The sequence below is a fragment of the Geotrypetes seraphini genome, chromosome 1, assembly GCF_902459505.1.
Source record: "Geotrypetes seraphini chromosome 1, aGeoSer1.1, whole genome shotgun sequence".
Taxonomy (NCBI): Eukaryota; Metazoa; Chordata; class Amphibia; order Gymnophiona; family Dermophiidae; genus Geotrypetes; species Geotrypetes seraphini.
This window is the reverse complement of record NC_047084.1, coordinates 442804905-442827008: the sequence shown is the minus strand read 5'-3', so window position 1 is coordinate 442827008 and position 22104 is coordinate 442804905. Positions and strand designations below refer to the sequence as shown.

The following is a 22104-nucleotide window of genomic DNA, read 5'->3' as shown; positions in this document are numbered from 1 at the left end:
CTTTCCTTTACTGATTTTGTCAAGGAGATGGCCAAGTCCTTCCCACTTGAGTTAGAAACTGAGGATGAGCTCACTGAGTTTGATTTGCCACCAAAGGAAGCTGTGACGGGTCTCATGCAGAGGATCCTTACGAAAGGAACAGATGAAGCAGTGAAAGACACTCCTTTCTATACAACCTATATACAAGGCTGATTCTTTGTATAGAATCCAGAAAGCTTCTACATTCAAGAAGCTCCAGGTTCCTCACCATTCCATGGTGGTTGAATCCACAAGATCCAAGAGTTGTGTGACTCACATCTTGGTGCACCCTAGGCCACTGGAGTCCTATGGGAGGAAAGTCTTTCAGAAAGCTATGCTCACTTCTTTCATACATTCTTACCAGCTCTTGTAAGGAGTTGTTGAGTGGATAGAAGTCAATTCCTTACATCTGCCTAAGGGTGTCTCCAAGGGTTTGCTTGTTTCCAGGATAGATTCCACTGGGTTATATGGCTTCAAGTAGAAGAGGTTTGCTGTCTGGTGTGAGAGCAAGGCCATAGATCCTTTCTGCTATCCTGCATAAAAGCTGCTTGAATTTCTTTTACACCTTTCCAAGTCTAGTCTCAAGACCAACTCTGTAATTTTACTCCTCGGTGTAACTGGAATTTATCACCATGTAGAGGGCAAGCTCATCTCTGTGCAATTCATGAGTGACTTGCCATTGCTCAAACCTCCCATCAAACCTCCCCCCCCCACCCTGTGTCATGGGATCTCAACATTGCCCTCACCCAATAAATAAAAGCTCCCTTTGAACTACTTGACACCTGTTATCTAAAGTACCTGACCTGAAAGGTCCTATTTTGGGTGGTAGTCATTTTTGGTGGTAGTCTGAGCATTCAGGGTTAATAGTGAGTTCCAAGCTTTAGTAGCTGATATACCTTACACAAAATTTCATCACAGTAGAGTACATATTCAACCCAAGTTCCTTCCTAAGGTAGTGTCAGAATTCCATCTTAACCAGTCAATCAGACTTCATTTCTTTTATTTTGTTTGTCTCTATCATTATTATTATTATGACTGTATTCTGCTGTGTTGTACTATTGGTATTAATAGCAGTATATTAAGCTTTAGTTTGATATACCGAATGGTGAATGTTTGCTGATAAGACACATTTGGTTTTCTTCCAGGATGAATCTCTCAATGCCACTAATCAATGGTTTGGTCAGTGACAATTCACCAGGCAAATAGCTTGGTATAAATAGGTGTGAACTTAGCTGACATCCCTGTATGCTAGGAAGACAGGGAAAATAGAAGAGATTAATCTAGTCAGGAAGCAGAAGCTCAGACCCAGAGTAGACCTGTAGACCTGGCTCTGCTGTACACTGTCTCTAATGAGCCTAGAGCAAGTGTGATGAAATAGAAAAATTAAATTGTACTTCTCTCAAAATATTCTTCCTTTTTTTTTTTTTTTTTTAAGACAATGGAGCTTCAGCCCCCAAAATCTATAGTTGATGCATATGTCCTATTAAATTTGGGAGATTCTGTAACTACTGATCACATCTCTCCTGCTGGGAATATAGCTAGAAACAGTCCAGCGGCTCGCTATTTAACCTACAGAGGGTAAGTTATAACTAGAAGTTTCTTTACCTCTAATTTGCTCCTTCTAAGCCTCTTTTTTTTACCCTGTACAGTGCTTTCTGTCACTTCTGTTTCAGGTCCAGCACCCCTATCCAACAACTCTCCCTCTGCTCCTCCCTCTCTCTCTCTCCTTCCCCCCCCAAGTCCAGCACCCCTCCCTCTGTACCCTCAGTCTAGCACCCTTTCTTCAGCCTCTGCTTCCCCTCAGTTCAGCACCTCTTCCTCTCTCTCACCCCCCTGGAGTACAGCACCTCATTCTCAGCCATCCTCCTTCCCTCTCCTGAGTCTTACCACCTTTTCCTTAGCCTGACCCCCCCCCCTCTTCTCTCACCTACTAGCTTTCAAAATCACCCTGGCAGCAACAGAAGCAGCTTTTCATTAGCCCGGTCCCACAGCTTTCAAAATTGCCCTGGCAGCAACAGCGGCAGCTTTCAAAATCATGTCAGCAGTAACAGTGGCAGCGCTGATTCACTGCCTGGACCAACCCGGAGCCTTTCCTCAGCCAGGTCCCACCATAAACAAGATGTTGCATCAAAGGGGTGAGATATGGATAAAGAAAGACTACAGGTCAGCCCGAGCAAGGAATTAACGCTACCACTGTTGCTGCTGATGTGATTTTGCAGGACCAGGTTGAGGAAAGGCTGCTTCTCTTGCTGCCAGGGTGATTTTGAAAGCTCTGGGGCTGGGCTGAGGAAAAGCTACTGTTGTTGCTGCCGGGATGATTTTGAAAGCTGCAGGACCGGGCTGAGGAAAGGCTGCTGCTGTTGCCGTTACTGCAGGGGTAATTTTGAAAGCTAGTAGATGAGAGGAAAGAGTCCGAAAGAAAAGGTGGTGAATTCGGGAGAGGGTTGTGGGTTGCAGCAGCCACAGGATGGAGGTTCCAGGCAAATTCAGAAGGCTGCAAGTGGTAGGAGAATGCGATTAACATGTTAAAATTGATGCAAGTTAATATTTTAGCACGTTAAAAACACACTAAATGTGCAGCCCTACACACACTTGATTTTTTTTTTTAATTTTAATTTGTGTAGGTCTCCCTTATTACTCTGAAATGTATGCTTGAAGGCACTTGTGAAGTAGCACTGCTTATTCCAGTGGGAACTTCCTTAAATAGACATATGTGACCATTGAGTGCCAATCAACTTGCCAGCTACATCAGGAAGTTAACTCCCACCCTTGTCAATCAAACTATTGTTGTCCATTCAGTTTCTGCATATAGTCTATATGGTGTTATGGAATTAAGTTAATGGATAGAATGCAGTAGTAGGCATTGTGCCAGCAGATCTAGGCACATGGAGAGGAATTACATGAAGCAGGTGCTAACATTTACAAATCAATTACATGTGTAAATGTTGAGACTATTAGCGTGTGTGCAAACATTCGTGCTGAATATGCACCAGTGTGCTATTACTTAGAGAATGACATGGGGAAAAATTTTGTCCCTGTCACTGCCCCGTCCCTGGACCACCATTCCCTTCTCCACCCCGTCCCCTTCACCGCCCCGTCCCCGCAGCATCCATATAAGCCTCAGTACTGCAATATTTAGCTTATTCCTTCCTTATAAATCAAAGTTCTGGCTGCTGAACTAGAGAAAGAGATGTTAAGTTGGCAGGGCTTTATTATAAATTTTTATCAACACAACTAATATACTACTTTATCCTAAAGCAAAAAAAAAAAAAAGAAAAGAAAAGAAATAGAATTTTTTTTTCTACCTTTGTTGTCTAGTTTCTGCTTTCCTCATCTTCTCATTCAATTCCTTCCATCCACTGTCTGTCTTCTCTCTGCATCTTCTATTTGCTCTGTTACTGTGCCTCTCCCTTCACCCTCCCCAATTGGTCTGGCACCCATCTTCTTCCCTCCGCTCCCCCCATAGTCTGGCATCTCTGTCTTCTTCTCTTCCAGCGTCTTCTCCCCACTCTCTGTTCCACATTTCCCTTCAGTGTCTTCTCCCCACTCTCTGTTCCCCATTTCCCTTTAGCATCTTCTCCCCACTCTGTCTTCCACATTTCCCTTCAGCATCTGTTCCTCTCCACCCTCCTTCAGCGTCTGTTCTATTCCTTTCCATCACTACCCTTCCCTCTCACCACCCCCTTCACCATCTGTTCCTTTCTACCGCCCTTTAGCACCCCTCGCATGGTCCGACCATCTCCCTCCCTCCCTCCCTCTTACCTTCATGGCGCGTTACAATGTAATTAGTGCAAGCCGCTGGAGCCTGTGAGCTCGGTCTACATCCTATCCCCACAAACCATCTCGCTTCTGTATTCCTATTTTCCCCATTTCTAATATCTCCCCTATGTATCGGCCATTGCCCCCCCCCCCCCCGTGTCCATATACCATCCCCATGTATGTTCCGTTTATGCCCCCATGCACATAATTCCCCCCATATATGTCCCCTTTATGTCTCTGTCCCTATGCCATGTACATAATTTCCCGTCTGTTTCTGTTACCTTCCTGTGTCCAGATTTCCCCTCTCTTCATCTTCCACACCAATGTGTCTCTTTTCTGCAACCCCATCTAGCTTCTTTCCCTCATTCCCCCACTCCCCTGCTTCCAGCATCTGGCTCACCTGCCTGTCCTCCCCTTTCTTTCCTGCTGTGGATTTGTTTCTCTCCCTCTTCATCCCCTTGGCCCAGAATCTCTTTCACTTTCACTCCCTACTTCCTAGTGTGAGCCGGGAACATGCGCGATCATGGATCGCGCGGTCCAGCAGCCCCCTCCCGCCCGATCGCAGCGTTCTGCCATCTCCCTCCACCTCACTTTAGGTGCCAACTTTAATTATTTTTCTCCCAACCTTACGCTTTCAATAAGCCGCGCACGCACGGCTGCTTGAATTGTTGAATCTTCTCCTCTGATGCAACTGGAAACAGGAAGTTGCATCAGAGGAGAAGATTCAACAACTCGAGCAGCTGTGCGCAAGGCTTATTGAAAGCATGCGGCTGGGAGAAAAAGAATTGAAGTTGGCACCTAAGGTGAGGTGGAGGGAGGTAGATGGCAGGATGCGGGATGCGATGATCGGGTGGGGATGCTGGACCGCACAATCGTTGATTGCTTCACTGCGGAGACAAGACCATTCACCACTTCACAGGGCAGTGAATGGCCTTGTCCCTGTCTCCGCAGCGACCACTATTTTTTCTCTCCCCATTTTGGCGGGTTATCCACGGCTACTCACGGCTAGCCGCAGGTAACAATCATCGTGTCATTCTCTACTATTACTACTACTATTTATTATTTCTAAAGCGCTGAAAGGCATACGCAGTGCTGTATATTTTAACATACAATAGACGGTCCCTGCTCAGAAGAGCTTACAATGTAATTTAGACAGGACATTTCGGAGTTGGTGAGATTATAGTAGAGGAAATGATACAGTAGGTATAGGTATCTGACAGCCGTGAGTGGGAGTTAAGAGTTGAAAACATTTTAGAAAGTGGGATTTTAGCTTGGATTTGAACACCGCTAGGGAGGGAGCACGACGTATCGATTCAGGCAGCCTGTTCTAGGCATATGGCGCCGCAAGAAAGAAGGGACGAAGTCTGGAGATGGCAGTGGAAGAGAAGGGTACAGATAAGAGGGGCTTGCCCGACGAACGGAGATCATGGGGAGGAGCATAGGGGGAGATAAGTGAAGAGAGATGAGGGGGGCTTCAGAGCGAATGCACTTGTTAGTCAGCAAGAGGAGTTTAAACTGTATTCGGAGATGGATGGGGAGCCAATGAAGCGACTTGAGGAGAGGGGTAATGTGAGAATAGCGGCTCTCATGGCATATGAGTCACGCAGCAGCATTTTGAACGGATTGAAGAGGCGAGAGGTGGGCAATAGCGCATATTTTAAAGGTGGGTATATATATAATGGGTGGGGCACGCATTTACAGATGTAACATTATACAATAAGTTACATGCATATCACTGATACTTAGGCGCGCACACTTATAAGTGCAAATGTGCACATGACAAATAACAGCCATGGAAACAAATTGTCAAAAGACAGATAAGAAAGCAGAAAAGAAAAAATGAGACCAACTGATGGAAAAATAACAATTATTTTAATTTATTAACTGAAATGTGTTAACTTTGGGAAGTGCATCACAGATATATTTGTATTGTGTTAAGTACGAAAGGAAATGCATTTATGTTTTTCTTTCTCCATTATTCTACAAAGGAAAGTAGGCCTCTACTTTTATTTCTCTAATCTGTGCCTATATATAGCTGCTCTAAACATCACTGAGCAGATTTGGCCTGTTTGCAGGAGACTAAATTGACTGCCGCAGAACATGAGAAATTGAGGCGAGGATGGGTGGGATCTGTTTTTTTATGCCTCCTCCTCAGGTAAGCGGGCTGGAGTATGTTTACTGATTCGCAAGGGTTTGAAGTGTGCTGTCACCTCCTGCCATCCTGACACTCAGGGTAGGAATCTACTATTACATATCTCATTACAGGGTACAGAATTCAGACTGTTGATTACATATGGGCCTAACATTCACTCTCAAATCTACCTTAATTCTTTAGTTTCGCTGGGACTCCAAGATGCTTCCGTTCCATTACACTGCACAACAATTTTTTGGTTAAGTCTTGATTCCTGAAAAGTTTTTGGTGATTATGACAGGTACCAACTTGGTATGCTCAAATATGGTTTTGGTTTTACTGCATCACGTAAGAACTATGAGAAATAGACATTTTTATGTTTACTGACAATAAAATATATAGTCAAGTTTACGTTTCGCACAAGCGACTAAATGAAACAGAATTAAAAGTGTTTTGCTCCCGAGTTTCTTTTATATTCAGTGTCTGGTGCATCACGTTGTAGCATCCAACAATAGTCGGCAAGCATTGACGGATTCCAATTGCCCTGGTATCGTTTCTCCATCGTAGCTATGTCTTGATGAAACCTTTCACCGTGCTCGTCACTCACAGCACCGAGATTTGCGGGGAAGAAGTCCAAGTGTGAATGGAGGAAATGAATCTTGAGTGACATATTGCACTTCATTCTCTTGTATGCTTTGAGAAGTTTGTCTACCAGCTGAATGTAGTTTGGGGCTCTGTAATTGCCCAAAAAATTGTCAACAACGTCTTTCAAGGCTTTCCAGCCAATTTTTTCCGGCCCAACTAACAGATCTTCAAATCGCTTGTCACTCATAACATGTCTGATCTGGGGGCCAACAAAAATACCCTCTTTGATCTTGGCATCAGTTATTCTTGGGAACATCTGTCTTAAATAACGAAAACCTTCCCTTCCTTGTTCATTGCTTTCACAAAATTCTTCATGAGTCCCAGTTTAATGTGAAGAGGAGGCAAAAATATCTTTGTCGGGTCAACAAGCGATTCATGTGCTACATTTTTCTGTCCTGGAACTAACTTTTTACGGAGTGGCCAGTTCTTTCTAGAATAGTGCGACTCTCTGTCTCGGCTGTCCCATTCGCAGATGAAACAGCAGTACTTTGTATAGCCAAGCTGCAGTCCTAGTAACAGAGCAACGACTTTGAGGTCTCCACAGATATTCCAGTTATACCTGGTATACTGGACATACTTTAGTAACATTTCCATATTCTCATATGTTTCTTTCATATGTGCTGCATAGCCAACAGGTACTGAAGGATAAACGTTGCCATTGTGCAACAGAACAGCTTTCAGGCTTAACATTGACGAATCAATGAAAAGACGCCACTCTTCCGGGTTGTGATCACAACCAAAGACCGAGAACAATCCTTCAATGTCACAACAGAAACAGAGACTGTCGACTTGTGCAAAAAATTTGGTTATATCATGATGCCGGTCTCGAAACACAGAAATTTTCGTACCTGGTGATAGCAAACACCATTCCTGCAGTCTCGAACCTAGCAGCTCAGCTTTTGCTTTTGACAGACCCAAATCTCTGACCAAATCGTTCAATTCGGACTGTGTTATCAGATGTGGATCGCCTGATGAGGATGGTTCAAAATCCGGGTCAATGTCACTGTTAGAACCCTGCACTGCAGTTTCTTCATCTGGTTCGTCTAAGGTCCAATCCTCTGGTGGTTTCGGAACTGGAAGACTGTCATCATGTGGCATGGGTCTCATTGCTGAAGGCAGATTAGGATATTCAATTGACTTCTTGTTTTTGGCAGAGAAACCAGACACATTAGTCAAACAGAAATAACAGTCCGTCACATGGTCTTTCTGTTCTCGCCATATCATCGGAACAGCAAATGGCATCGTCTTTCGAGTACCTCTGAGCCAGGCTCTCAGACTAACAGCACATGTCGCACAGCAAATGTGAGGCGCCCATTGCTTGTCTTGATCACCTATTTTGCAGCCAAAATACAGATGATAGGCTTTCTTTACAAGGGCAGTCATCGAACGTCTCTGAGGCGTAAGTGTATATTCCCCACAGATATAGCAGAATGTGTCGCGGCTGTTACGACACCGACGAGACATATTGCCCGACACCAAAACGTCTATAGCATCAAGCTTACTTACTGTTATATTGCTACAGCTACTATACTACTATACTTTACTATACTGATACTATATACACACACGGACTATCTATATTAACCAAATGAGCAGGATCGGTGTATGGAAGCCACCATTATAGCATGGTGAGACAGCGCAAGCTCGTTCAGACCTGCCCAGACATGCCCAGGATGTCATCTTCCATAAAACAGCTTCCAACCTGGCTAGATTTTATGCATGGACATACCCAGGCGGCACAAACCGTTGTTGATAAGACACTTATGGGAGAAAAAATTGTTTGCATCCAAATATAAGAAAAAATCACGACAAAATTGAAGATTTCTCTGAAATGGTACGTGATGGGTAATTTTTGATGTAATATTCATGATCAGCACCCAAAATTCTATAAGAAACACCCAGCAGTGTTCAGGAAGCAAAAACTTTGTTGTGCAGTGTTATTAGTGGTGGGGGATTTTAATCAAGTAATGGATGCTACAGTTGACCGTTCTGGTCATTCCACTTCTCCCTCTACACCTAATACTAAGGGATTACCCTTCATTTGCAAGTCCCTGGGACTGGTGGACCCCTGGCGCCTCCTTCATCCGTTCGAGCGGGACTATACTCACCAATCTCGGGCACATGGGACCTTTTCCCGCTTAGACTATATCCTGATCTCGGAACCTTTCTTTTCTCGGGTAACTGAGGCATCCATTGGACCGTTGGCGATATCTGATCATTGTCCTGTCTGGCTGGATGTGTCCTGGGGCTCGCCTCCTTCGGGAAGCTACAGGTGGCGCTTTCCTTCATACTTGAAGGATGATCCTTCTTTTCTAGCGTACTTACGTTCTTGTTGGGAGGATTTCTTGGTAATTAATGGACACCATCAATCCACTCCAGATCTCTTTTGGGACACGGCCAAGGCTGTACTTAGAGGGGCGATCATTTCTTATGTCACAGCTCGTCGCAAACGAATTTCCAATGGCATTATTAGACTGGAGAATCAATATACTCGTTTGAAAGCTCGTTACCTCCTCCATCCTACTCGAATACTTTGTGAGGAAATGCACTCAGCGCAAGTAGCATTGAATGCTTTATTGCATGACCGGGCAAAGCGCTCCCTTTTTTATAGAAAGTATAGGTTTCATCGTTTCGGGAATAGAACAGGTAAATTGTTAGCCACCTTGACTAGGAACTGGCAGGACGATCGCTATATCCCCCGAGTTAAATCGGGAACTCATTCTTACCATACTAAACCGGCAGACATTGCTGAGACATTTTATCAACATTTCTCTAATTTTTATAAAAGTCCTGGCAACTATACGGGCCCTGATGTCTTAGACTATTTGGAAGATGCGGGCATGCCTAAATTCACAGACCTGCAGAGATCGGTGTTGAATGGACCGATTCAGGGTACGGAGATCCAGAAAGCGATCAAACATTTACGATCTTGTACAGCTCCAGGCCCTGACGGGTTTTCAACTGAATTTTATAAAACCATGTCACTGCAGGTGTGTGAATCTCTTCTAAGCTACTATGTGGTGGCATTGGAGAAAGGAACCTTTCCATCTCATGGCAACACAGCTACCATTACATTACTCCCTAAACCGGGTAAACCCAAAGACGAGGTTGACTCTTACCGTCCCATATCCCTCCTTAATGTAGATATTAAAATTTTGGCCCGTTTGTTGGCCAACCGGTTGACTCCTATCTTACCGCATGTGATCTCACCTGCACAGGCAGGGTTTGTCCAGGGCCGGCACTCGGTGGTGAATGTCAGGAGAGTGCTATTGGCAATGTCCAGAGCACAGGCGACATCTACACCGGGTATTTTGGCCAGTTTAGACGCTGCAAAGGCCTTCGATCAAGTCAACTGGACCTACCTTTTTGAAGTATTGCAATATGTGGGGGTGGGTGGCTGGTTTTGGTCAGCTCTGCGGGTGTTATACTCTGCTCCTACCGCTTCCCTATTAGTGAATGGTATCTTAACAAGGACCTTTGCAGTTGGCCGGGGTACTCGTCAGGGTTGCCCGTTGTCCCCTTTACTTTTTCTTCTCTACTTAGAGCCTCTTTTACGAACTATACAGCGGGATGATGTTGTGGTTGGGTTGTTGGAGGGAGAATCCCAATTACGAGTGCTAGCTTATGCGGATGACATTCTGCTTACCCTTGCTCAGCCGCATCGCTCCTTGATGCGTGCTTTGGAACTTCTGGATGAATTTCATTTATATTCTGGACTGACACTGAATAAACAGAAATCTTTGGTACTTCCACTTCAACCCATAATTTGTGACTCCTGGCCTGGTCCCTTTCCTCTTGTATGGGCTAGCTCATCCATCAGATATCTGGGTGTCCTCATTCCTAGGGACTTAACCACCCTTTATTCTATAAATGTATTGCCTTTGCTCTCTCGAACTGAACAGCGTCTACAGGCGTGGCGAGCTTATCCTTTGACGTTAATGGGTAGGATCGCTTTATATAACATGATGGTGATCCCACAATGGCTTTATATTTTGCAAACTTTACCTATTCTTTTATTGCACACCCATCTCCGACAGCATCTCCGACAGCATCACCGTTCAGTAACACGATTTCTATGGGGGGGTAAAAGATCTAGGATTACTTTGCATAACTTATCACTACCTACCTCCCAAGGGGGTCTGGGTCTCTTACACATAGGTAGATTTAACGAGGCTTGCCAAATCCGGCATCTGAACGACTGGTTCTGTAACACCTCATATTTTACGGCTACGGGGGTGGAATGTTTAGCATTTACCCCCTACCACTTTAGTTACCTACTACATGTTAGTTGCCTACCTAAAAGGGAGGTGACTTATGGTGATTTGTTTTTGTTTCCCCTGAGAAAAATTTGGAAATCTCTTTGCCAGCGACTGGCCATTAGATATGATGTGACCCCCATGTCTCCCTGTAACTGGTAATGGAGCCTTTTCCCCGGGCATGGATTTGGGTGCCCGCATTTGGTGGACTGGGAGGGGAATGTATTATTTGTTTCATGTATTACAGTCTGATGGATCTCTCCAATCTTTTCATACATTATGTGACTCTTCCGTGCTAGTATCCGGTGATTGGTTCTCCTATAACCAACTACATCATTATGTCAACTCTTTGCCCAGACCAGCTTTAAGAAAAGATGTTAAGGACAAATTGTCAGAAGCTTTCTGTTTGACGGCTCAGGAGCCCATACCATTACGCTTTCATCACCGCTTTCTACAAGACCTAGCCGGTGAACTGGATTATGTTTCTTTGGCCTTTCAATGGACTCAAGACTTACACATTACTATCTCGATGGATGTTCTTAAACGGAGTTTCTCCTTGGGAATGAAACTATTGGTATCTCCTGCAGAAAAGGAACGCTATTACATGTTCAATCCATTTGGAACTGTACCTGGACACCAACGAACACTTTTCTCTTTACGTTGAAATTTATTTTAACACCCAACCGTCCAGGCGCAACAGCATTTGTTCAAAAGACTATATTCATGGGCCTTAAAACTATTCTCCAATGCTGGCTGTCCTCACATACCCCAACTGTAGCTCATTGGCGAACGCAGATGATTCAATTGGCGGGATATGAACGTCTGGCCATTGCAGATATGAACTCTAAATCAGGTTCATTATATTTACGTTGTTGGATGCCTTTTTGTGCTACTCTGACACTGGTTGTACGCAGTAGACTGTTGAATTGATGTGCTAATTTTATGGCTGTTCCCATGGGAGGGAGTGGGAGGGTGGGTGGGTGGGTGGTTGGGAGATTGACTTGTTAGAGTTGGAAAATGCTGCCTTGACTCTGTTGCGGGATTGATTGATTCTTTGTTTTGTTACTTATTTAAATGAATAAAAAAGATTTAAACATATAGCTGCTCTGTTATAGAATTACTCACATGGAGAAGCAACTCTATGAAAAGGGCTACAAATTAGGAACCAAAAAGGTGAGCACGAAGCTAGTATTCTGTAATGGCAAATTTGCATGCCAAGGCCGCTACAGAATGCTAGTATAAGTGGGCAGTGACATGCCTAAACTTAGGTGTGACCACTTACAGTGGTTCTGTGACAGGCATAAATATTTGCGACTAAATGCAGTATCTGCAGGCACAATTGACAGTATTCTGTAAAGCGTACACTGTAATAGAACACTCATGAACTAACCATGCCCCTCTTACCTGAACACCTCTTTGCAGTTATGCGCTAGACCCGTACTCTTCAAACGCCAGTCTGTGGACCGGTGCCGGTCCAAAGGGCCGGCATGTCCATCGGGCCCAAGACAGTGTTCTTCAGCCGCCAGTCCACAGTGCAATCTACGCAGCGTCTTCGGGCCAGCTCGAGTGCTGCAGTGCACAGAGCCGTGGGAAAAGGCTCCTACGCACGTCCCGCGCCTGAACCGGAAGCCTTCTCGCTGACATTGCAACATCAGAGGGAAGGCTTCCAGATGAGGCGCAAGACGTGCACGAGGAGCCGCTGCCCACAGCTTTGTGCAGTGCAGCACTCAGGGAGCCGTCCCGAAAACGCCGCATTGATCGCACCATGGACCGGCCCGAAGATAACACCGGGAGGCAGGCCAGAAAGCAAGGCAGAGCATGGAGGGAGAGAGACAACAACGATACGGGGAATGCTTTTATTTTTTTATTTAGTGATTGATTTACATCTGCTGTCTGTTCAGGAAGAAATGCAGTTTTTTTCTTTTCCTCTGGGGTTGCACTGCTTGCAGAGTCTTGCATCTTAGGGTTTGTTTGTAAATATTAGTACTTTTAGTTTTTGGTCCTGCATTTGCATGAGGTTATCTGTTTTCTGGTTGGAATGAATGTTGAAAAGCATACAATGTGCTTTGTGTATTTTAATTTTGTGGTTAACCATTATGTGTTGTTAATACGATTATTTTGTGTGTGTGTATATATGAAAAATGAATGGAAAAAATGGTGTTACAATTAGTACTATTATGGGGGCGGGATCTGGGGCAGAGATTGGGTGGAGATGGACAAGACTTAGCCCAGTGTTCTTCAACTGCCTGTCTTATGCCGGTCTATAAAATAATTATTTTATTTCCGCCAGTCCATAAGTGTCAAAAGGTTGATAAACACTGCGCTAGACAACTTAGGCAGAGAATAGCACCTATGCAATAAGAACATAAGAATAGCCATACTGGGTTAGACCAATGGCCCTTCTAGCCCAGAATCCTGCTTCCAACAATGGTCAATCCAGGTCACAAGTACCTGGCAGAACCCCAAATAGTAGAAACATTCCATGCTACAGATCCCAAGACAAGTAGAGGCTTTCCCCATGTCTATCTCAACAGCAGACTATGGACTTTTCCTCCAGGAATTTGTCTAAACTTTTATTTATCCCATCTACACTAACCTGTGTTACCACAACCTCAAGCAAGTTATCAATATGGGCTGTTGTCAAGACTGGTTTTTACACAGTTAACCCCCAATTATTAGCAACCAGGAATCACACCATAAAATGGGACCTGTACTAGCACAAGTTAGTGGTAAAATAACAAGTCTTAACAGTAGCCCACATTGATAACTTACTGCTGAAATGGTAGGAAGTTCTGCATAGGTGAAATAATCCATGATGGTTCTTGCATGGGTACCTTCTTACCATTTACTAATGTTTTTTTCCCTGTGTATAGAGGTAAAACAATTTTTGTAAAAAAAAAGTTATAGAATTATAGAGGAAACAGGCTTTTTCCCTATTTTTTTGGAAAAAATTCAGTTTCCTCTTTAATGTGGGGAGGTTCCCCCACCCCACCCCCAACGGCAGTGCCTACACTGCTAAGTTAAGTGCGGTGGTTCCCCCGTCTACACCCCCTTGGAGTACATTAAAATTCAGTTTAAATCCGGCGTGCTGATGTCCTGCGTGCGATTGTCGGCCCGGCTTTGCACGCGATTGTCTCACACAATTTTGACACGTCACCGGCTATTGTGACTCCTGAAGCCACTGGTATTCAAGAACAAACACTACCACCCGTCACCCACAACCACAAACCATGCAGAGCCACAAACTTTAACAGTCTTACATAACAAGGCAACAAAAAATTTTTTTTCGGAATCATCTGACAACACAGCACATTTTTCTAAATCAGTTTTTCACGCTGATTTCAGATCTGTTATTAGTTTTTTTCAGTCACATAAACTTTTAGAGTTATGACTAATGTTAGTTTATAGTGTTTTAGCATATAGGGTTTTAAGAATTGCAGCATCAACTTAAAGAAATGTTGCAGTATCTTTGGTCCAAAGTCAAATAAGCACACAGCATAGCATAATTACACTGGATTGTGTCACTTAGCAACCAATATTTCTTCAAAAATGCTTAGAGTATGATTTTGTTTTGTGAGTTGTGTCTGGATTGTCATGGCACAACATCTAGCAGTAGTCGGACATTGCACTCTCATTCCAGAAACCTTGGTAGCTATGCTCCATTAACTGAATGTCCTGGTGAAAATGTTCTCCTTGCTCGTCATTCACTATACAAAGATTTTCCAGAAAAAAAGTCAAGATGTGAGTGCAAAAAGTGTATTTTTAATGACATGCGATAGTCAAATTTTTGATATGAGTCAAGGAGATTCTGAACTCCTTCCTTGTATGAAGGAAACTTATAGTTGCTGATAAAGTTTTCCACTAACCACTTGAATGCCTCCGAAGCTTCAAGCTCAGCTGCTGAGAGTGATTGCTTAAAATCTTTATCCTACATTGTGGACTTGATCTGTGGGCCTATAAATATCCTTTGTTCAGTTTTGCAGTGCTGATTTTTGGAAATTTCTTAACAAGATATTGAAAACCTGGAGAGTTTGCTTTACCCATGGCCTTTACCAGGTTCTTCATCAACCCCAGCTTGATATGAAGAGGTGGAAGAAATATTTTATGAGGCTCCACCAATGGCATAAATTTCACATTGCTTGTCCCTGGGTTATAGGTATCCCTCAGCTGCCAGACACGCTTGACATAATGTTCAGCTGTATTTCTGCTATCCCACAAGCACAGAAAACAGCAATATTTATTGAATCCTCCATGCATTCCCATTAACATGCCAATGACCTTCAGATCACCACAGATGTTCCACTGGTATGTTTTATAACTGATTGCTTCTAGTAAATTCTTCATATTCTCATAAGATTCCTTTAGATGAGCAGAATGGGCAATTGGAATACTTGGTTTGGAATTTCTGTTGTGCAGTATCACTGCCTTTAAGCTTCTCTGTGAAGAATCAATGAAGAGAAGCCATTCATCTGCACAATGCACTTGTGACCAATTGTTGAAGAGCCCGTTGATGTCATGACAAAAGCACAATGATCCATTTACAGTGAAGAATGTTGTTGTTATGATTCCCTTTTCTGTAATGAGCAAGTGCTTTTGCTTAAGCCTTGAAGCAAGAAGTTCTGCTTTTTCTTTTGAAAGATTTAGATCACGAATAAGATCATTGAGCTCAGCTTATGTAAAGGTCTCTGGTTCTGAATCTTCATCATTCCCATTTGTATTTCGTATTTGTATTTCTTTCCCAAGGCGGGTCATAGTAGAGTACATACACAAACAGAATCACATACAATACAAGAAATCAAACATCAATATAACATAATAATAATAATGTAAAGCCTCCTAAAATTACAAAGAGGCTACCAGTGCCTCGCATCAAAAAACTATAATTCAAGTCCCATATTTCATCTTACAGAAGAGAAGTTTCTTCAACATTTTCTTAAAACTACTCAAACTAGATTACTGTCATAAATATCCCGGAAGTTTATTCCATTCACGAGGACCCACACACCATCATCAGGATCAGATAATTCTGGATTGTGACCAACTGCTGCATCATCATCACATTCCTCATCATGTTTCACAGAAGCAAGTCCACCTGGTGGAGGTACAGGGACAGTCATCATGAGGAACAGGCCTAATAGCAGAATCCAGAGTGGAATATATAATTTTGTGCTTAGTTTTTGCCGAGAATCCACTTGTGTTCACAAGGCAAAAGTAGCAATCTTTAATATGGTCTTGCGGTTCCCTCTATATAATTAGGATTGCAAATGACTTTGCTGCCTTTCGTCGATTGAGCCAGTCACGAAGTCTGTTAGAACAACTGGTATAGATGATATATGGAGCCTAAGACTTATCCTGGTCACCCAGTGGACAGCCAAAGTACAATGTGTATACCTTCTTCAGATCTACGATAATTGGGCAATGGTGTGCTTTCGTTGTGAATGAACCACAGATGTAACAGAAACTATCTGGATGAATAGTACAATGTCTTGGCATGATAAACAAGGACAACTGTCGTTAACCCTCCTTATATGTTTATTCTATAAACGCATGATATATCACCCAATTAACATTTATAATTATATATAATGAGACTCATTACAAAAATGTGGCGTGCTAGTAAAAAACTAAACAGATTTGAAATCAGCATGAAAAATACTACAAAACCCACCCAACATTAACTCTGATGAAAATGATGTGTTGATCTGTGTAATGAGTCTCATGTATCCAAATAATGCTTTCTTCTCTTAGGAAATCCCCTAACTTCCCAATTAACAAACAAATGAAGCTGATTCCTCCAATACTAGTTCCAGAGACTCAGCCGATGTCCAATGGCAAGATTACATATTAGTGGTACTAGAAGATGAGCTGTTCCTGTCAAATTAGGCCCTACTATACTAAGAGATATCAGCGCCAGTATTTTTAAAATTATAATTCACAGGACAAAAGAAAATGGTTTTGACGTAAAGAAAAATACAAAAAAAAGGGAAACACTTCGTGCAAACACAGAAAAAGCAAAATTAGGGATAAAAAGATAAAACGCTTTTGAAGTACACGCTAGCAATGGATAATCTTAAGAACATAAGAATTGCCATACTGGGACAGACCAAAGGTCCATCAAGCCCAGTATCCTGTTTCCAACAGTGGCCAACACAGGTCCAAAATACCTAGAAAGATCCCAAGTAGTAAAACAGATTTTATGCTGCTTATCCTAGGAATAAGCAATGTATTTCCCCAAGCCATCTCAATAATGGCCTATGGCTCGCTGCCCCATATGCCTGGAATAAACTATCTGAGTCTGTCCGCCATGCCCCTTCCCTTTCCTTATTCAAAAGTAGGCTGAAAACCTACCTTTTTGAGTCTGCCTTCAACTCATAAGCCTACTCCCCTCTTCTCACCACCCTAGCCAGCAATTTAACCATCCCCTCTAACTGTAACCCCTACCCTGGCATTCTGTTTGTTTGTCTTGATTATTTAGATTGTAAGCTCACTTGAGTAGGGACTGTCTCTTTTGTGACTCTGTACAGTTCTGTATTCATCGGGTAGCCTTCTAGAAATAATAGTAGTAGTACTATGGACTTCTCTTTTAGGAAATCATCCAAACCTTTTTTAAACTCTGCTAAACTAACTAATTTCACCACATTCTCCAGCAAAGGAATTCCAGAGTTTAATTATTTTCTCTGGTTTGTTTTAAATCTACTACTTAGTAGTTTCATCGCATGACCCTTAGTCCTAGTATTTTTGGAAAGAGTGAACAAGTGATTCACATCTACCTTTTCTACCCCACTCATCATTTTATAGACCTGCATCATATCACCCCTCAGCTGCCTCTTCTCCAAGCTGCAGAGCCCTAGCCACTTTAACCTTTCCGCATAGGGAAGTCATCCCATCCCTTTTATCATTTTCATTGCCTTTCTTTCTACCTTTTCTAATTCCGCTATATCTTTTTAGAGATACTGCGACCAGAACTGCACACAGTATTTGAGGTGCGGCCGTATCATAGAGCAATGCAAGGGCATAATAACATTTTCATCTTTGTTTTCTCTTCCTTTCCTAACATTCTTTTTGCCTTCTTAGCCGCCATCACACATTAAGGGAATTTTTCAAGTACCTTTCTTATTTCTAATCTTAATGTATATTTTCTGTAAACCGCTTAGAACCTAACGGATGTAGCGGTATATAAGAAATAAATTACATTACATTACATTACATTAAGCTGAGGGTTTCAACAAATCCTCAACGATGACACCTAGATCCTTTTCCTGGGCAGTGACTCCTAACGTGGAACCCTTCATCACGTAGCTATAGTTTGGGTTTCTCTTTCCCACATGCATCACTTTGCATTTGCTCACATTAAAGTTCATCTGTCATTTTGATGCCCAGTCTCCCAGCCTCACAAGGTCCTCTTGTAATTTTTTCACAATCTTCTGAGCTTGCATCTTCATTTATGATTGCCCAGTCTCATACAGTATCTTACTAAGTCAATTTCCCAATTAATGATATATTTACCCCTGAAGAAGACAGTCCTGTGCCATAACATGGGTCCATGTTGTGCTTTATGAACATTTGTGATTTGTTAATAAATTTGTTTTAACAAAGCTTTACCAGAAGAGTCATCTTTTTATCCATACTTTTGTTTTTTCTGACTTTGACGCAAAGAATTGTATAACAATAAAACACTGTGAAATATCGTACCCCATCATCGCTACTCTCCTGTGGGGCTTTTAGCCACCTGTTGCACCCCTCTGTCTTTCACGTCTTACATACATGGCTTGCAGGGGCCCTCTATACGGTTGGCGTACCCCACGTTGAGCTTCCTCACTTCCTTTTGCCGGGTATGGCGATGATGGCGTGGTCAGCAACAGCGACTGTCACATACATCTCCGTTCCTTTCCCTCCTGCACAATCCCTGTTTCTTACCTGGGTTTTCTGGACTCCCGGGATTCCGGGGATGGGATGAACGAGAGGTCATTCTGGGGGATCTGTTACAGTTGGGCGGGGGGTCAATTTCCTTCCTTTTCACAAATGCAGGGTCATTGGGGATTGTCCCCGACTGCGATGTATACTTACCTGCAGAGTCAAAATTATTATGATTCTTTGGTCCCTTCTTCCCCTTTATCATGGGATTCTGGTCCATTGGATAGTGAGGGCCTCCTAACATCACCTGCACTAAATAAAATATCTACTTGGTACAAAAGGGGTAAGGACCTACAGGGTGTGTTGTGCCTCAATCCCATAGTGAGGAATTGGTCAACAGAACTGGGTATGGAGGTCAAAATTACAGATCTGCAACTTTTTTCCCAAAATGTTTGTGTTTGTAAAAGTGGTTTCTTTACAGGAAACATAATTCAAAATTCTGCACATATTTCCCGTTCCAAAACATATATTTCCCATTCCAAAGGCTGCACTATGGGCCTGTGATCGGACAATATTTGTGTTAAATGCCATCAACAACCTGGAACTTTCCTGCACTCCTTTTTTGATTGCTCGGAGCTCTCCTTTTGGGCTTCTGTGAAACGTTGCTGGGGTAAAGATCTAGAACAATTGCTTATGCCTACTACTTATGGGGAATTCAGGAAACGCCTAAAAACATATCTGTTCCTGAAGTACCTAGGCAGCTGACCCGTACAACTCTTTCTCTTCAATAACTGTTCTCTTGAGCTGTTAATCACTATCTTTCACCTCTGTTAAGTTCAATCAATTTGTACCATCTTTTAATCTTTGTAAACCGCATAGAACTTCACGGTCCTGCAGTATATAAACTGTTATTATTATTATTATTACTTCTACGCTCCAACGAACTCTTGTCTGGAACCCTCCTGCACTTTTATTGGGGGATGTACAGGATGTACTTTCCCAACAAGGACTGCCTCTTGAATCCCAGAAGTTTATACTCCACGCTATCCTACTGGGGGAAAAACTTATTCTGCAACATTGGGCCTCTCCGGAGCCTCCTTCCTACCAGTTGTGGAGTGCCTGAATGAGGGTTCTCGCTCGATTTGAGCTCCACACTTACTCTTCCAGAAATAAGGAGGTGTGAAAGGCTTATTATGCTCTATGGGAGCATTTTTTGTCTTCCTCAGGTGTATCCTAAATCCTAAATGGTACCATGCCTGAGCGACTTGCCCCTGTTGGGACTCTCTAGCCGAGTGTGTGGGTTAGTTGGGGGTATGGATGGGGGGGGGTTTATGCCTGGTCTGAGTGTGTGGAGGGGTTGTATGCTGTCGTGGGGGGAGGGGGGTGCGAGCCTTGTATTCTCACTTCAAATTGTAGTGTATTTGTTTCTATGCTGTGTATTTGTTTCTATGCTGATGATTGTTGGTATCGTGCTGTTCTTATCTCTGTTTGCATCTCTATATGGACAGGTTTGTTTTGCTTTGCTTGTCCTGTTTGCTGTTGATTGCTCTGCTGTACTTCCGATGCCTATTATGCAGTTGTTTGTATCATTGGTTGTAGCTTGCATGAATAAAGACGATTACATACATACACACAAAAAAAGAAATAGTGAAGAAATCCAGTACTGTACTCTGCTTGCAGATTGTCCACTAATTTCTAATGCTCCTTTAATCTAATCTAATGTGAATTTCTGTATTGCACTTATCCAATACAGGTTCAAACTGATTTACAAGCTAGGAGGTGCATATAGTAATATGGGGAATTATAGTTACATTATCATAAGTATAGTTTACACAATTACAGGGAGATTTTGAGTACAGGTTCACAGGTGATTTACAGGACTTTACACTCCCCCCTCCCCATTTGCGGTGATAGGGGCAAAGCATAGAAGCTTTTCATATGTTATTTGCGGTTTTTTCGGTAACAAACCCCCTAAAAGATTAAAAACCACGAATAACCTAACCTGATTTGCTCTGGGAGTAGCGATTTCCTCCATACAACGCTGGGAGCAGCGATTTCCTCTATCCAATGCCAGGAGCAGCGATTTCCTGTGATGTAAATTGGGGGGCGGAGCCAGAGAATGAAAAACCGCTAATAATCAAAACCGTGGTTAATGAAACCTCGAATACCGAGGAGGAAGTGTACAGTAATGGAAATAGGTGAGGCATTAAAATGTTTGAAAACAATATCTAGGTTGAATAAAGAATTTTAAAGTCAGTGGGTTTGATTTTCTGAGATGTTATGCTATATTGTGATGTCTGTTATTGTAGTCATAATTAAGTTAATGCATGTCATTCTTTATATCTGTGCTAAGAGGATTTAAATTGTTTAATACCCACACAACATTCTGTTCTAAATAGCGGAGAGGGAAGGATTATATTAAGATGAATAATTTGAGAGGATGAAGTAACGTCATCGAGAAGTATAGCAGCTTAATTCTAGAGCTCCGTTGGGGCTCGAGCTTTTTAGTTTTATATTCACTTTCTACTGCGGAGCGCGTGCTTTACTTTGGGGAGAGTACGCTTGCTGAATGTATGGTGAGTAAGAAAAAGTTGGAAAAATTCCACTATCCTGGCGCTATGAGCGTGAAAACAAGATCGTATGGTAACAGCTCCCCGACGAATCCGCTCAAGATGGCGCAGCCATGCAGACTGAATCATCTAAGGCTAACTCTTTACAGAGTGAGTGGCTAGTGGTATGGAAAATTGAGCTGTGGTTTCAAGATCTTAAAGCCAAAATGGTGGGTCTGCGCTCTGATGTTAAGGCAGCGCTGGTGGAGATCCGGGCGGAGGTGGGAGATTTGGGTGGCTGAGTTTCAGCCTCTGAGGATAGGCTAGGCCATGTGGAGATATCTTTGCAGGAGACCTCCACCACGATGGACACGGCGCTTGCACAGTTGGATGATCTGAAACGGCAAGTCGAGGACTTGGAAAATAGATTGAGACGCAATAATTTGCGGTTTAAAGGTATCCCCGAAACTGAACGTTATAGAGATGCTAGAGAAGTGGTGTTGGAATTCTGTAAAAACTTGCTTGCAGAGGAGAATCGGGCGGCACAGTTTACCATCGACTTGCAACGGGCCCATAGAAGTTTGGGCCAGACGCGGGGGCCTGGTAATCGCGATATAGTCGCCTGTTTTGGGGATTTCTTAGTGAAAGAAAAGATCTCCCAGGCAGCATGCCATCGTCCCACTTTTACCAGGCAGTGGATAACGGTGGGGGTCTATCAAGACTTGGCAATTGCTACTCTCCAAAAACAGAGATCCTTTCGGGAAGTCACTCAATTGTTGCGCTCTGAGAGCTACCACTATATATGGCTTTTTCCCTTTGGATTACATTTTACTATCAATGGGAAACATCGGAAGGTGGATAATGTGGTTGATGCCTGGATGGCACTGAAAGA

The 22104-nt window shown here is 42.9% G+C and overlaps 1 protein-coding gene across 2 annotated transcripts in view; it reads left to right on the top strand.

The window, feature by feature from the left end:
- The window catches only part of ACO1 (aconitase 1), a 173277-nt gene that overhangs the window by 110058 nt on the left and 41115 nt on the right, over positions 1 to 22104 (top strand). For both annotated transcript variants that reach the window (XM_033920367.1, XM_033920357.1), the window contains exon 17: positions 1454 to 1596. In XM_033920367.1, coding sequence (XP_033776258.1) covers positions 1454 to 1596 — 143 coding nt within the window. The remainder of the gene's footprint in view (positions 1 to 1453; positions 1597 to 22104) is intronic.